The 14,938-nt window shown below is 55.3% G+C and overlaps 1 protein-coding gene across 7 annotated transcripts; it reads right to left on the bottom strand.

Annotated features, from left to right (window-relative positions):
- Positions 1-2,484: 2,484 nt before the first annotated feature.
- CNN1 (calponin 1) lies at positions 2,485-14,438 on the bottom strand. Of its 7 annotated transcripts, none has more exons than XM_019016018.4 (8): positions 13,883-14,019; positions 13,309-13,578; positions 11,672-11,793; positions 6,057-6,123; positions 5,829-5,966; positions 4,896-5,006; positions 3,335-3,481; positions 2,485-3,254 (listed from the first exon to the last, which is right to left on the bottom strand). In XM_019016018.4, exons 3-8 carry the CDS (start codon positions 11,704-11,706, stop codon positions 3,009-3,011), a joined length of 744 nt encoding a protein of 247 aa, XP_018871563.1. In that variant the 5' UTR covers positions 11,707-11,793; positions 13,309-13,578; positions 13,883-14,019; the 3' UTR covers positions 2,485-3,008. The 7 variants fall into 7 exon arrangements, with proteins under 7 accessions (XP_018871563.1, XP_055227829.1, XP_055227828.1 ...); XM_055371854.2 differs by having other exon boundaries at positions 13,348-13,578; XM_055371853.2 differs by having other exon boundaries at positions 13,358-13,578.
- Positions 14,439-14,938: the final 500 nt, after the last annotated feature.

The raw sequence follows: 14,938 nt of genomic DNA, 5'->3' as shown, positions 1-14,938 counted from the left end.
AGCAGTCACAATAGGAAATGGGGGAGGTGAGACAGAACAGGTGGTCAGAGGAGGCTTCTGGGAGGGGCAGGCTGAGACAGTGACACCGTAGGGCCACCTCTAGCCAGACGCTGACCTCTGGCCTTGCCTGCGTCGCCCCAGTGTCCTGACAGCCACTCTGTGGGGCAGGTGCCAAACTAACCCCAAGTTCAAAGATGAGGAAACAGAGGCTAGAGGAGAAGGAGGTCACTGGCCCAAGACCCTACAGCCAGAAAGTGGCACAGGGGGGATTTGAACCCAGGAAACGAGGCTCCACAGCTTACAGTCTGACTTCTTGTGAGCCCAGAGTCCAGGCTGAGGGAACAGCTTACAGGCCATCCTGGAGGTAGTGAGTGGAAGAGGGACACGGGAGGGAAACATGAAAGGGGCCTTTATTCAAGGGTGGTGAGGACTCTCAGAAGGCTGGTGTGGGGGCGGGATGTGTGTGGCCGATGGGGAGCACCTGAGGGCTGATGTCCCCTTAGCCGGTCGCACCAGTGACAAGGACCACAACACCCAGCAACCTGGGGCAGTGCCAGACCCTCCACCTGGCCTCATGAGCCCGGGTGGCAGGTGACCTGTGATTCAGAGTCCTCGTTGCTACAGTGCAGGGGATGAAAGCACCTTCTTCCTGGAGCCATGCTGACGATGGAAGTGCCAGACATGGTTTGAGCGGCTCTGGGGCCCACCCAGGGCACTGACGGATGTGAACGGCGGGGGGAGACGTTGAGCTGGCCCGAAAGCCCTGGCTGCCAGACGGCTGCTGGGTCTGGCCTGTGCACGCCCCCAGGCCCACTCTGCCATGACATGTCTTCCCTGGTTATCCCGCCACCTCCAAGATCCCAGGTAAGGTCTGCTAGCCCTGGCAGGAGCCGGAACACATGCGCAGAGTGGTGGACAGGCACCTAGGTTTAGGGTGATGGCCCTCTGGGATCCAGCAGAAAGGGGGCTCATTCCTCTGGCACCCGAGGCCCTTCCTGCCGCCCGCCCACCCCAGCCTCACAGGCTAAGTGCTAATATGGTGCTGTTTTCCCGAGGAGGCAGGGCCCTGGGCCAGGCCCGGATCCTCCTCAGCATAGCTTCCCTGCGCCGGCCCAGGGGGAGCAGGACTTGCGGTAGCCAGGCCAAGAGCGCCTGGAATCTGGTTTACGAGGCCCCAGGGGCTGCGTGCGTCTGTGCGCGGGTCTTCTGGTGTCTGCCTCCGCAGGTCTCCATGTTCCAGCCTCAACCCCTGCCCTCCTTGGGGAGAAGACAGCTCCGTGCCACGCTCCTCGCTTCTCTGCCTCCTCTCCTCCTCGGAATCCTGATAGTTGGGGACCTCTCCCTCCTCCCGGGGATAACAGGGTCACCTCTGAAATGTGAGGAGGTTGAGGCCCTGGACACAGCCTTTTAGGGTCCCGGGTTGGCAGGCTCAGCCTTAAGAGGGCTGAGAGCGGGCAGGGCACACAGAATTAACCGTGCCCTATGGTGCCCTGTGCCAGTCAGTAAAGGGCCATTGCCTTGGCTCAGAAGTGCCCCTCTCCCTGTCCCCTTTCCCCTCACCACAGTCTGGGGCTAAAGGGTTCACCCTGCCCACAGGGCCCACCAGGACCCCTACTTGTCATCCTTTCTCTATTGATGCCTGGTCTTTACCAGCGATTAAACATGTAGAACATCACCCCATCTGAGGGTGTCATTTCATGACCACAAGAGGCTTACTGTCCCCATTATTTTGATGGGAAAACAGGTCTAGGGAGGGGAAGTGATTGTCCGAGGTCACCCAGGCAGCTGCTCTGTGATTCACATGCCATTTAGCCTGTCCCAGTACTCAGGCTCTTTGTCACCACCATCCACAAGCCTCTGGGAGAGCAGTGTGGGTCGTGTGTGTGTGTGTGTGCGCATTGGCTCTCTGGCTGTGCCTTTTTTTTTTTTGAGATGGAGTCTTGCTCTGTTGCCCAGGCTGGAATGCAGTGGCGCCATCTCGGCTCACTACAGCCTAGACCTCCAGGGCTCAAGTGATTCTCCTACCTCAGCCTCCCAAGTAGCCGGGACTACAGGCATGCGCCACCACGCCCTGCTAATTTTTGTATTTTTAGTAGAAACAAGGTTTCACCATGTTGGCCAGTCTGGTCTCGAACTCCTGACCTCAAGTGATCCTCCCATCTCAGCCTCCCAAAGTGCTGGGATTACCGGCATGAGCCACTGTGCCCAGCTGGCTATGCCTTTTTTACATGTCGTAGGGAGTGTGTACTGCCTGTGTGTGCGTATCTGTGTGTGAAAGGGGGGAGTGTGTGTGTGTGGACTTTGCATGTGAGTGTGATGGGGTGCCTGTCCTGTGTCTAGCTGAGTGGCTACAGTGAGGTGTGTGTCTTAGGGTGCGTGTGAGTGTGTATGTGCGTCTTACAGTGCATGTGGGCATGTGTGTCCGTGCAGATGTGTGTGTGGGATATGGCGCATATCCAAAACAGAGCAGCTCTGAGGCCTCAGGAGATTTTACAGCCATTTATTGTGCTCCAGTGAAATAGAAAAAAAAAGAAAGTGCTCGCGTTACAAACGCCGCTGTCACATCCACATAGTACGCCAGTCGCTGCAAACCAAACCGCGTGTGTCCGCTGGGTCTCTGGGCATGCAGTTTGCTCCCACTGCGGGAATGGGGTGGGGGCAGGCCGAGCCTGGGCTCTGGGGGCTTTGCTGGGGGAGCTTCTGGTCCTGGGGGTACCCACTTGTGAGGGAGTGGGGGGACAGCTGGAATAGCTTTGCTCAGTGCGTCCTTTGGGCGCTGTTGGGGACACCCGGCTCTATGTTGGACCCTGTAGCACTACAGAGTGGAGGGTCCCCTTCCCCCCAATGGGCCCCCCCAGTCTGCTCTCTCCAAACTCTAACCCTGTAGAGGTTGAGTTCTACAGGGGCTGGAGGATGCCATGCAGGGAGAGGGGGTCGGCTGGGCCTGGCTGGGTCCAGCCAAGAGCAGCAGCCTCCCTTGGGGGGAAAACAGGGAAGGCCTTGTGGCCCTAGGCAGAATTGTAGTAGTTGTGTGCGTGGTGGTTGTGGGCGGGCTCACCCAGCTCTGGGTACTCGGGAGTCAGACAGTACTTGGGGTCGTAAACCTGGCGTGGCAGCCCATACACCGTCATGCCCCGCTGCGAGGCGCCCTTGTTGCTGCCCATCTGCAGGCTGACATTGAGCGTGTCGCAGTGCTCCATGCCCAGCCCCGGCTCGAAGATCTGCCGCTTGGTCCCTGGCGCAGTCATGCCAGCCTGCGAAGGGTAGTGTGGTCAGGCCGTGGGGTGGCCAGGGTCCCGGGCCTTGACGGCTTGTCCCGGGGGCCCCCACTCACCTGGCTGGCTCCTTTGTTGGTGCCCATCTGCAGGCTGATGGTCGCCTGGTCCAGAGGCTGGTCTGTGCCCAGCTTGGGGTCGTAGAGGTGGCGCCGGGTGCCATAGGCAGTCATGCCCTGCTGGCTGGCAAACTTGTTGGTGCCCATCTAGGAAGCCAGAAGGAGAATCACACCAATAATTACCGACCTCATCATGGGCCATGAGGCATAGCTGATGGGAGAGGATGAGGCGCCGCTTTATCATTTTTTTAATTTTAATTTAATTTTATTTATTTTTTTTAAGACGGAGTCTTGCTCTGTTGCCCAGGCTGGAGTGCAGTGACATGATCTCAGCTCACTGAAATCTCCATCTCGCACATTCAAGCAATTCTCCTGCCTCAGCCTCCGGAGTAGCTGGGATCACAGGTGGGCATCAACGTGCCCGGATAATTTTTTGTATTTTTAGTAGAAATGGGGTTTCACCATGGTGGCCATGCTGGTCTTGAACTCCTGACCTCAGGTGATCCACCCACCTCACCCTCCCAAAGTGCTGGAATTACAGGGGTGACCCACTGTGCCTGGCCCATTTTTAATTTTATTTTTATATTTTATTTTGTTCTATTCTATTTTTTTTGTTTTATTTTATTTTATTTGAGATAGCATCTCACTCTGTCGCCCAGGTTGGAGTGCAGTGGCACAATCTTGGCTCACTGCAACCTCCGCCTCCCGAGTTCAAGCAATTCTTCTGCCTCAGCCTCCTGAGTAGCTGGGACTACAGGTGTGCCCCACCACACTGGCTAGTTTTTGTATTTTTGGTAGTGACAGGGTTTCACCACGTTGGCCAGGCTGGCCTTGAACTCTTGACTTCAAGTGATCTGCCTGCCTCGGCCTCCCAAAGTGCTAGGATTACTGGCATGAGCTACCACAGCCAGCCCATTTTCATTTTTAGAGATAGGGTCTCACTCTGTCGCCCAGGCTGGAGTCCAATGATGCAATCATTGTAACCTTGAACTCCTGGGCTCAAGTGATTCTCCCACTTCAGCCTCCCAAGTAGCTGGGACCACAGGCAGACACCACTGCATTTGGCTAAACTCTTAAATTTGTTGTAGAGATGGCGGTGGAGGGGGGTTCTATTTTGCCCAGGCTGGTCTGAAACACCTGACCTCAAGCAATCCTCCTGCCTCAGCCTCCCGAAGTGCTGGAATTACAGGTGTGAGCCACTGCACCCCGCCTGAGGCATCCTTTCGAGACTGGAAAGTGAGGCCCAGAGTGGGCCTATCACATGACTGACTTCTAGCATTGAAGTTCCAGCCTGCCACGCATCAGCTGGAAGATCTGTGCAAAAGCGAGCCAGCTTCTCCGGGTCTCAGTTTTCTCATCTGCGGAAAGGGTATGGTGACAACAAGCACCTCTCTGCTGGGGTGTTGGCAGAGTGAGTGAGTTTGTGAATGGAAGATGTGCATAAGCACAGTACCCGGCCTATAGTATAGTTAATGCCAAATATCCTGTCCCCAAAAGCCTTCAGACATCAGGGTGCCCTCCTGGCCTCTATGACCTCTGCGCAGTGAGGACAGGGCGGTACCTGCAGCCCAATGATGTTCCGCCCTTCTCTTAGCTTCCCCGGCTCGAATTTCCGCTCCTGCTTCTCTGCGTACTTCACTCCCACGTTCACCTTGTTTCCTTTCGTCTTCGCCTAGGTGGGGCAGGGAAAGCAGGGACTGACAAGGGGGCCTCCAGGCTGCACAGTCCCCTTGGACACTGTTTTTTTGTTGTTGTTGACAGAGTCTCGCTCTGTTGCCCAGGCTGGAGTGCAGTGGCGTGATCTCAGCTCACTGCAAGCTCCGCCTCCCGGCTTCACACCATTCTCCTGCCTCAGTCTCCCTAGTAGCTGGGACTACAGGTGCCTGCCACCATGCCCGGCTAATTTTATTTTGTAGGTTTAGTAGAGACAGGGTTTCACCATGTTAGCCAGGATGGTCTCGATCTCCTGACCTCATGATCCACCTGTCTCGGCCTCCCAAAGTGCTGGGATTACAGGTGTGAGCCACCGTGCCCGGCCGACACTGTTTTTTGTTTGTTTGTTTGTTTTTTTGAGACGGAGTCTTGGCTCTGTCACCCAGGCTGGGCAGTGGTGCGATCTCAGCTCACTGCAGACTCCGCCTCCCGGGTTCAAGCGATTCTCCTGCCTCAGCCTCCTGAGTAGCTGGGATTACAGGCATGCGTCACCACGTCCAGCTAATTTTTGTATTTTTAGTAGAGACGGGATTTCACCATGTTGGCCAGACTGGTCTCAAACTCCTGGCCTCAAGCAATCCGCTCACCTTGGCCTCCCAAAGTGCTGGGATTACAGGTGTGAGCGACCGCACCCGGCCCCCTTGGACGCTGTTGACAGCACCTGCTCCCCCATCCCTGCCCCCCCCCGCCACCTTCACTGGGCTCAGGGGCACAAGTGGCCACACCTGCATCCCAGCCCAGGCTGCCCACCGCCCCCTGCCCAGCCTGCAACCACACTCACCATACTGGCCAAAGCCAGGAGGGTGGACTGCACCTGTGTATGGTTGGTGTTCTCAAACAGGTCGTTGGCCTCAAAAATGTCGTGGGGCTTCACCCCATACTTGGTGATGGCCTTGATGAAGTTGCCGATGTTCTCCAGCTAGAGGGGGGCAGGTGGTGGTCACTGGGGGGAGGGGGGAGGTCTGAGGGGCTTGCGGGCAAGGATGGAAGAGATTGGGTCTGGGCTCACCTGGTGCCAATTTTGGGTTGACTCATTGATCTTCTTCACGGAGCCTGGCTGCAGCTTATTGATGAATCTGAGAAGAGTGGGGAAGGGGTAAGAAAGGTGTCCCCCCAGGGTTGGGCGTGGTGGCTCACGCCTGTAATCCCAGCACTTTGGGAGGCCAAGGCGGGTGGATCACGAGGTCAGGAGAGCGAGACTATCCTGGCCAACATGGTGAAACCCCATCTCTACTAAAAATACAAAAATTAGCCAGGCATGGTGGCACATGCCTGTACTCCCAGCTACTCAGGAGGCTGAGGCAATCACTTGAACCCAGGAGGCGGAGGTTGCAGTGAACTGAGATTGCAGCACTGCATTCCAGCCTGGGGACACAGCGAGACTCCGTCTCAAAAAAAAAGAAAGAAAGAAAGAAAGGTGTCCCCCACTCCCGCTCTCCAGCCCAGCCCAGCAGGAGGAGGGTGACGGAATGACCACAAGGGGCCATGCCATACCCTAGCATCACTTCTCCCTGCAGTCAGCTCTCAGCTGCAGCCCCTCCAAACCACCCAAGCACACGCACAAATGGGACGCTGATGCCAAGGAGCTAGACTCAGGTCCCAGTCAGAAAGCCTGCTTATCCAAGGTGTGTCCGAGTCTCTGGGATCTCCGAAGCCTCACTGGCAGGCGTGTCTCAGCGTCCTTTTCTCTTGTAGACAGCAGGAAGCCCACAAGGGCCTCTTCTCTGACTCACTCCTTTAATGATCTCGTCTCTTTTTTCTTTTCTTTTTTTCTTTTTCTCTTTTTTTTTTTTTTTTTTTTGATGCAGGGTGTGGCTTTGTCGCCCAGGCTGGAGAGCAGTGGTGCAATCACAGCTCACTGCAGCCTCAACTTCCCAGGCTCCAGCGATCCTCCCACCTCAGCCTTCTGAGTAGCTGGGATCACAGGTGCGCACCACCATGCCTGGCTTTTTTTTTTTTTTTTTTTTTTTTTGGTAGAGAGGGGGTTTCACTGTATTTGTATTGCCCAAGCTGGTCTTGAACTCCTGGGCTCAAGCGATCCTCCTGCCTCGGCCTCCCTAAGCGCTGGGATTACAGGCATGAATGACAGCACCTGGCCTCATTCAGTCTCTTGACTTTAAGTGCCTCCATATGCCAGCAACTCCCTCATCTCCCTGCAGCCTGGGTTTCTTACCATCTCATTCAGCTCTCTCCATGGGTGCCTGGGTGTCTCAAATCAAACTCACCCTGCTCCAGACTCCTGACATGCAGCTTCCCCCTCCAGACTCCCCCCTCCCTCCATCTTCCCTGCCTAGCAGTGCCCCCTTCTAGGTGCTCAGCCAGAGCCCTTGGACTTGCCCCCAACTCCCCCTTTCTCCTTCTCTCAGCCTCATGTCCAGTTCCTCCAAAGTTCTTTGGCTCTGCCTTTTAATGAGTCCATAAAACCACCCACTGCTCCCCGCCACCTCCACCTGGGTCTCAGCCACCAGAGTCTGTTTCCTGGCCTCCTGTAATGAGCTCCCAACTTCCACTTCATCCCCTACAGACCCACCCTTCTTCATCCAGCAGCCAGAATTTTTTTTTTTTTCCGAGATGGAGTCTTGCTCTGTCACTCAAGCTGGAATGCAGTGGCGGGATCTCGGCTCACTGCAACCTCTGTCTCCTGGGTTCAAGCAATTCTCCTGCCTCAGCCTCCTAAGTAGTTGGGATTACAGGTGCCTGCTACCATGCCCAGCTAAATTTTGTGTATTTTTAGTAGAGACGCGGTTTCACCATGTTGGTCAGGTTGGTTTCGAACTCCTGACCTCAAGTGATACGCCCACCTCAGCCTCCCAAAGTGCTGGGATTACAGGCATGAGCCACTGCACCTGGCCCAGAATGGCCTTTTTTAAACAGTTCAAGTTACCGTCCAGTTCCAAATCCTCCAGGAGCCTCCCATTACCTTCAGAATGAAATCCTAAGTCCTCTGCCTAAAATGCCCTCTGTAGAACTGGGCGCAGTGGCTCACACCTGTAATCCCAGTGCTTTGGGAAGCCGAGACAGGAGGATGGCTTGAGCCTAGGAGTTTGAGATCAGCCTGGGCAACATGGTGAGACCCGTGTCTCTACAAAAAAAAAAAAAACCCCGAAAACTTCACCGGGCGTGGTGATGTGTGCCTGTAGTTCCAGCTACTGAGGAGGCTGGGGCTGAAGAGGCTGGGGTGGGAGGATCAGTTGAGCCTAGGAAGTCGAGGCTGTAGTGAGCTACGATTGCACCGCTGTACTCCAGCCTGGGCACCAGAGCAAGACTCTGTCTCTAAATAAATAAATGAAATGAAATGCCCTCCACCATCTGACTCTCAGTTCACTCTGCGACTTCATCTCCACTTCTGCTTAATCATTTGGTGCTCGTCACGCCAGCCTCCTTCTTGTTTCTTGAACACCCCAAGCATGATCCTACCTCAGGCCTTTGCACTGGTGGCCCCCTCTGCTTTGCTCACTCTTCTCTCAGGTCCCCTGAGCCCTCCCTCACTTCATCTAAGGTTCTGTTCAAATGTCCCCTCTTCAGAGAGGCCTCCCAGACCACTCTCTAGGAAACTGCAGACTCTCCACCCGCAGACATATACCTGACCCTCCCATCTTCCCTTCCGCTTGAGTTTTCCCCAGGACACTTACGACCACAAATTTGTGATTATTTGATCAATTATTTGATTGATCTCCTCAACTGGACTAAAAGTCCTTGAGCTCTGAGTCGAGTCTGTTCTGTTCACTGTTCCCAGTGCCTAGGCCAGAGCCTGGCACACAGCAGGAACTCATAAATGCTTCTTTTGTGAATGAATGAATGAATGAATGAATGAGTGAATGACCGGAGTGCGTGGGTGACTGCACTACACTCTTTTTTTTTTTTATACTTTAACTTCTGGGGTACATGTGCACAATGTGCAGGTTTGATACATAGGTATACATGTGCCATGTTGGTTTGCTGCACCCATCAACTCGTCATTTACATTAGGTCTTTTTTTTTTTTTTTTCTGAGACGGAGTCTCGCTCTGTCACCCAAGCTGGAGTGCAGTGGTGCGATCTCGGCTCACTGCAAGCTCCGCCTCCCGGGTTCACGCTATTCTCCTGCCTCAGCCTCCCGAGTAGCTGGGACTACAAGTGCCTGCCACCACGCCCGGCTAATTTTTTGTATTTTTTTTTAGTAGAGATGGGGTTTCACCGTGTTAGCCAGGATGGTCTCAATCTCCTGACCTCGTGATCCGCCCGCCTCAGCCTCCCAAAGTGCTGGGATTACAGACTTGAGTCACCGCGCCCAGCCCACTCTTTTATTATTATTATTATTATTATACTTTAAGTTCTAGGGTACACATGCACAACGTGCAGGTTTGATACATAGGTATACATGTGCCATGTTGGTTTGCTGCACCCATCAACTTGTTGTTTACATTAGTTTTTTTTTTTTTTTGAGACAGGGTTTCACTGTTGCCCAGGCTGGAGTGCAGTGGCGCGATCATAGCTCACTGCAGCCTTGACCTCCAGGGCTCAAGCGATTCTCCCACCTCAGCCTTCCAAGTAGCTGGGACCACAGGCATATGCCACCATGCCAAGCTAATTAAAACAAAAATGTTTTGTAGAGATGGAATCTGACTATGTTGCCCAGGCTGGGACTGCACTGTTTGACGTCTGAGCAGTCATCTGCCTGAGCTGGGACACCAGCATGCCTACCTCCCCACCTGCCAATTCCTTGTTCCTAGTGGATGGGAATGGAACAAGGTAAACACCCCCCACACCCCTTCTTCCCAGCATCTAGGACTTGATGAAGCTGCACCTTCAGAGTCTTCCCGAGGCCACTCACAGTCACTCTGCCCTGGGTCAGACTCAAATGCAGATGGGGCGCAGGCTGGGTTTAGGGCCCTGCTATGCATTAAGATTGCAGTGGAGCCGGGCGCGGTGGCTCACGCCTATAATCCCAGCACTTTGGGAGGCCGAGGTGGGTGGATCACAAGGTCAGGGGTTCGAGACCAGCCTGACCAACATGGTGAAACCCCGTTTCTAAAATTAGCTGGGCGTGGTGGCGGGCACCTGTAATCCCAGCTACTCAGGAGGCTGAGGCAGGAGAATTGCTTGAACCTGGGAGGCAGAGCTTGCAGTGAGCCAAGATCATGCCACTGCACTCCAGCCTGGGTCACAGAGCAAGATTCCATCTGAAAAAAAAAAAAAAAGATTGCAGTGGAACTGGGGCTTGGGAGCTGTTAGGGTTTTCACCTCCCTCAGCGATGAGGTTTTGAGGTGAGGAGAAAACCAGGGCCAGCAGGGTGCAGTGGTTCATGCCTGTAATGCCAGCACTTTGTGAGACTAAGGCGCGTGGATCACTTGAGGTCAGGAGTTTGAGACCAGCCAGGCCAACATGGCAAAATCCCGTCTCTACTAAAAATACAAAAGTTAGCCGGGCAAGGTGGTGGGCACCTGTAATCCTAGCTGCTCAGGAGGCTGAGGCACTAGAATCACTTGAACCCGGAAAGCAGAGGTTGCAGTGAGCTGAGATCATGTCACTGCACTCCAGCCTGGGTGACAGAGGAAGACTCCATCTCAAGAAGAAGAAGAAGAAGGAGAAGGAGAAGGAGAAGGAGAAGGAGGAGAAGAAGAAGAAGAAGAAGAAGAAGAAGAAGAAGGTCGGGCGAGGTGGCTCATGCCTGTAATCCCAGCAATTTGGGAGGCCGAGGCAGGTGGATCACTTGAGGTCAGGAGTTCGAGACCAGCCTGGTCAACATGGTGAAACACTGTCTCTACTAAAAAAAAAAAAAAAAAAAAAAATACAAAAATTAGCCGGGCGTGGTGGCATGTGCCTGCAATCCCAGCACTTTGGGAGGCCAAGGCAGGTGGATCACTTGAAGTCAGGAATTCAAGACCAGCCTAGTCAACATGGTGAAACTCCATCTCTACTAAAAAAAAAAAAAAAAAAATACAAAAATTAACCGGGCATGGTGGCATGTGCCTGTAATCCCAGCACTTTGGGAGGCTGAGGTAGGTGGATCAATTGAGGTCAGGAGTTCGAAACCATCCTGGCCAACATGGTGAAACCCCATCTCTACTTAAAAAAAATACAAAAATTAGCCAGGCATGGTGGTGCGTGCCTGTAATCCCAGCTATTGGGGAGGCTGAGGCAGGAGAATCGCTTAAACCCTGGAGGCGGAGGTTGCAGTGAGCCGAGATTGTGTCTCTGCACTGCAGCCTGGGCAACAGAACAAGACTGTATCTCAAAAAAACAAAAGAAAACAGAAAGAAAACCAGGGCCTCCTTTAATTATTGCTGCACATCTCTCCTCACGTCACCAAGCCAGCCATGAACAGCTGTTGGCTGCTGCCTTTTAGCTGTGACCGCTCTTTCTGGGGACTCTGGCGGCCATAGATGGGCCTACCCTGTATAGCATGGTGGTTAAGATCCTAGAGTCATTTCCCTTGAAACCACGTGGGACTTGGTGCAATGCATTTCACCTGAGCCTCAGTTTTCTGTGCCTGTTAAATGGGCACAATGATTACTGGCCACCCCAAAGGTATCCAGTAGAAAGTGTTCAACTCAGTTCCAGGATCATGGTTGTTTTGGGGGTTGAGGGGCTGCATGGAGTTGGGGGATGTTGCAGGGTCTCGGCTTCGAGAGCCTCACTCACTCGCAAAGAATGATGCCATCTTTGAGGCCGTCCATGAAGTTGTTGCCGATGCGACGGCCTGTCACCCCCTCGATCCACTCTCTCAGCTCCTGCTCCCGCTGGTGGTCGTACTTCTGGGCCAGCTGGGGCGAGGGGAGGGCAGGGGGCACAGAGAAAGGGGTGAGGATGCAGTGGGGGCAGCCTGGGCTCCCTGGGTCCTGTCCGAGCCTCCTAGAGCCTGATCTCCCTCGTCCTTCCCAACTAAGGCAATTTTGCCCCAGATCCATAGTTGGGGGATGGGGGCTGGGGCGGGCTGAGAGCCAGGGCTGAGGTGGCACCTGCCCAGGGGGCCATTCCGGGCATTCTGAGGTTTGGCACCAGGGAATGTAGACGAGGGGTGGGGTGTGGGGAGCTGGATCCTCTGAGCTAGAAGGGTGGCACTCGGCCCCCTGGTTTTCCGTCCAGGCCAAACTTGGGGCTTCTCTTCCTCTAGCCCTGCCCCCTCTGTGACCCCTGTTGGAAGAGGGGGCACCTCAGGAAGGGAAGAAGGAGGTCTAAGGAGGTGCCCCTGGGTGCTGGCTTGCAGAGGAGTGCTGGTCATACATCTCTGTCTCTCCGTGTCCCCCAGGTCTTCAGCTCCAGGGCTCTGTCTCTGGTTAGGGGTGGGGGCTTGTCTCTGTCTTAGCCCCCACCCCTTGCACGTCTGTATGTCTCTCTCCCTCTTATCCCCCCGACTCCTCTGTCTCTCTCTTCCCAGCGCTGTCTTTTCTTGGCCCAGTCTTGGGTCCCCATCTCTCTGGGTGGCTAGTCCCTGTCTGGCCAGGGGTAGGGCTCCTGGGTCTTGTATCTCTGCCTCTCTAGGTCTTTCTCTGTCTCCTGCCTGGGGTGGGGGGGGGGGTGGGGCTCTGTCTCCTCTCCCTGCCCCTCCATGCTTGTCTAGGTCTTATCTCGCTCCTGGCTCGCCCTCCCCCGTCTGTCCCTAGGGTGTCTCAGGCTCCCAGTATCTCTGTCTGCCTCTCCCCCAACCTCCCCGCTTTTCCCTCTCGCCACTGTCCCCCCCTCCCCCCCTCCCCCCCTCCACTCCCATTTCTCCAGAACCCTCCGCCCCAGCCCAGCCAGGCTCCCAGCCCCTAGGGGACCGGGCTGCCTCTTCTTCTCCCGGGTGAGTGGGGGGAGGTGGGAGGGGCGGCCCCCTCACCTGGCCCTGGCCCTGCCGCCCCCCACGCCACCAGCCCGGCTTTATAAAGCAAACCGGCCCTTATATAGCGTGGCCCGGGCTCCCCGAGGCCGCCTTATAAGGCGCGGCGGCTCTGCGCGGCTCTGCGCGGCTCTGGGGCCGGCGCTGGGGGGAGGAGGGCGGCGCTGGGATCTGTCTCTCGCCCGAGGACCCGCCCCCCACCAGCCCCCTCCTCCAGCCCCGAGATCCCTCGACCCAGGTTCCAACCCAGTCCCCCACTTCCTCACCATGGGACCCTGGGAAAAGCCACCCTGAGCCTCAGTGTTCCCCTCTGTCAAATGGGGCAGGAACTCCTCCCTCGGCAATACTGTTGGGGCGATTCCAGTGGGCTGGAAACTTCAAGTTCTCCAGCTGGGAGAAGCTGAGCCCATCCTGGTGTATGGGGGGTGAGTCCAGGGTCCGAGCGCTGTACCTGCTTTACCTGGGACCCCAGCTATTTATTTGCCTCTCCTCTCCGAACCTCAGTTTACCCAACCATAGCATGAAGGTGGTGTCCAGGTATCTTCCTAGCTCCACAGTCAGGAGACCCCTGCCGCACTTCTGATGCCCGCTTCCTGCCTTTCACCGTCCCCCTCTGTCTTCAGGATCTCCCACACTTTCACGGCGTCACTTCCCAGGTACCCCAGCACTCAAGCGCTCCCCAATTTCTTTGTCAGGCCGGGGGATATGGAAAAATCAACAAGTCTTCCCCCTATGTTGTTCCCCCCAAGAACACGAAGGGTTAACAGAAGACTGATCAGGTGGGTAACTTTGCAATGGACTGACCCCCTCTGTTTATGTGTGGCTGTGTGCCCCCCCATTCCACCCCCAACCATAGCTGGGGGCTCTGGGATGTTCAGGGGGAGACAGGCAGCCCCTATCCCATATCACTCCCTTTTCCCCTCTCAGTTTCCGAGTCACATAGGATAGGCAGGAGGGGGTTCAAGGGACCCCAAGCTCAGGGCTCTGGCCTGGCAGGACGTGTGGGCCAGGCCAGGGAGGCCCTCCAGCCCTACCTTGTTCTTAACCTCAGCTGACAGCCCGTAGGCAGGGCCTCGGTTGAAGTGAGCAGAGGACATGCTGGCCGGTGGGCTCTGGCGGGGGGCAGTGGCGGCACTGACGCTGAGAACCAAGGCAGCAGCTGAAGTTCCGTCTGCACACTCTTCCCTCCTCACATGTTTTTGAAGCTCCGGAGGCGGCCCGGGTCTCTTCCAGGGCCATTCCATTGGCTGTAGGGGCCTGCCAAGGGGCGGGGCACCTCCCCCCCCAACCTCAGCTGCCTTCCCCCCACTTGTGATGTCAGGCCCTTGGTATTGGGAGCTGATTGTGTCATTGTTTCCACCTAGGGGGGCAGCCTGCGTTATTCTGGGGGGGCTTGGTCAGACAGAGACCAGCCTTCTTCCACCCACCCCTCCCACTGTCCATTGGGCCTCTGGCTGGGTCTGAGTCTCTTTGTCTCTGAGGTCATCTCTCTTTATCTCTCTGGAGTCTTGAAGCAGGACTGACACCCAAGGTAGTTTAGTGAGCACCATCCCGGGTTTATCTCCAGATACCAACAGTCTATAGCCTTAGGTAAGCCCCTTCTCCTCTCTGGGCCTCTATGGCCACATCTGTAAAATGGGCTAATGATAGTGCCTGCCTCATGGGAGAGTTGTAAAGATCAGAAGAATATGCCTGTTACATGCCCAGCACAGTGCCCGGCACAGCAGAGGGACTCGGGCCATAGCAGTCTTTTTTTTTAAGGCAAGGTTTCACTCTGTCCCCTCGGCTGGAGTGCAGTGGCACAATCACAGCTCACTGCAGCCTTGACCTCCCAGGCTCAAGTGATCCTCCCATCTCAGCCCATCCAAGTAATTAGAATTGCAGACTTGTGCCACCAACCTGGCTAATTTTATTTTATTTTTTTAGAGATGGGGTCTCGCTATGTTGCCCAGGCTGGTCTCAAATTTCTGGGCTCAAGCAATCTGCCCGCCTTGGCCTCCCAAAACGCTGGGATTTACAGGCATGAGTCACCATGCCCAGCCTATAGCATTCTTTATGCTGAGGGTCCAGCACCCCAGTTCTGTCTCCTC

The sequence above is a fragment of the Gorilla gorilla genome, chromosome 20 (assembly GCF_029281585.2).
Source record: "Gorilla gorilla gorilla isolate KB3781 chromosome 20, NHGRI_mGorGor1-v2.1_pri, whole genome shotgun sequence".
Taxonomy (NCBI): domain Eukaryota; kingdom Metazoa; phylum Chordata; class Mammalia; order Primates; family Hominidae; genus Gorilla; species Gorilla gorilla.
Note: the sequence above shows the minus strand (reverse complement) of the source record. Positions and strands in the feature narration are given on the sequence as shown.

Bases quoted from the DNA above. Each gene is read 5' to 3' on its own strand.
- CNN1 (XM_004060044.3), bottom strand. From the start codon at position 14,092: ATGGAATGGCCCTGGAAGAGACCCGGGCCGCCTCCGGAGCTTCAAAAA. The intron at 6,124-11,671 runs GTGAGTGAGGCT...CACTCTTCTCAG, and splicing joins GATGGCATCATTCTTTGCGA to ATTCATCAATAAGCTGCAGC. The intron at 5,007-5,828 runs GTGAGTGTGGTT...TGCCCCACCTAG, and splicing joins TCCTGGCTTTGGCCAGTATG to GCGAAGACGAAAGGAAACAA.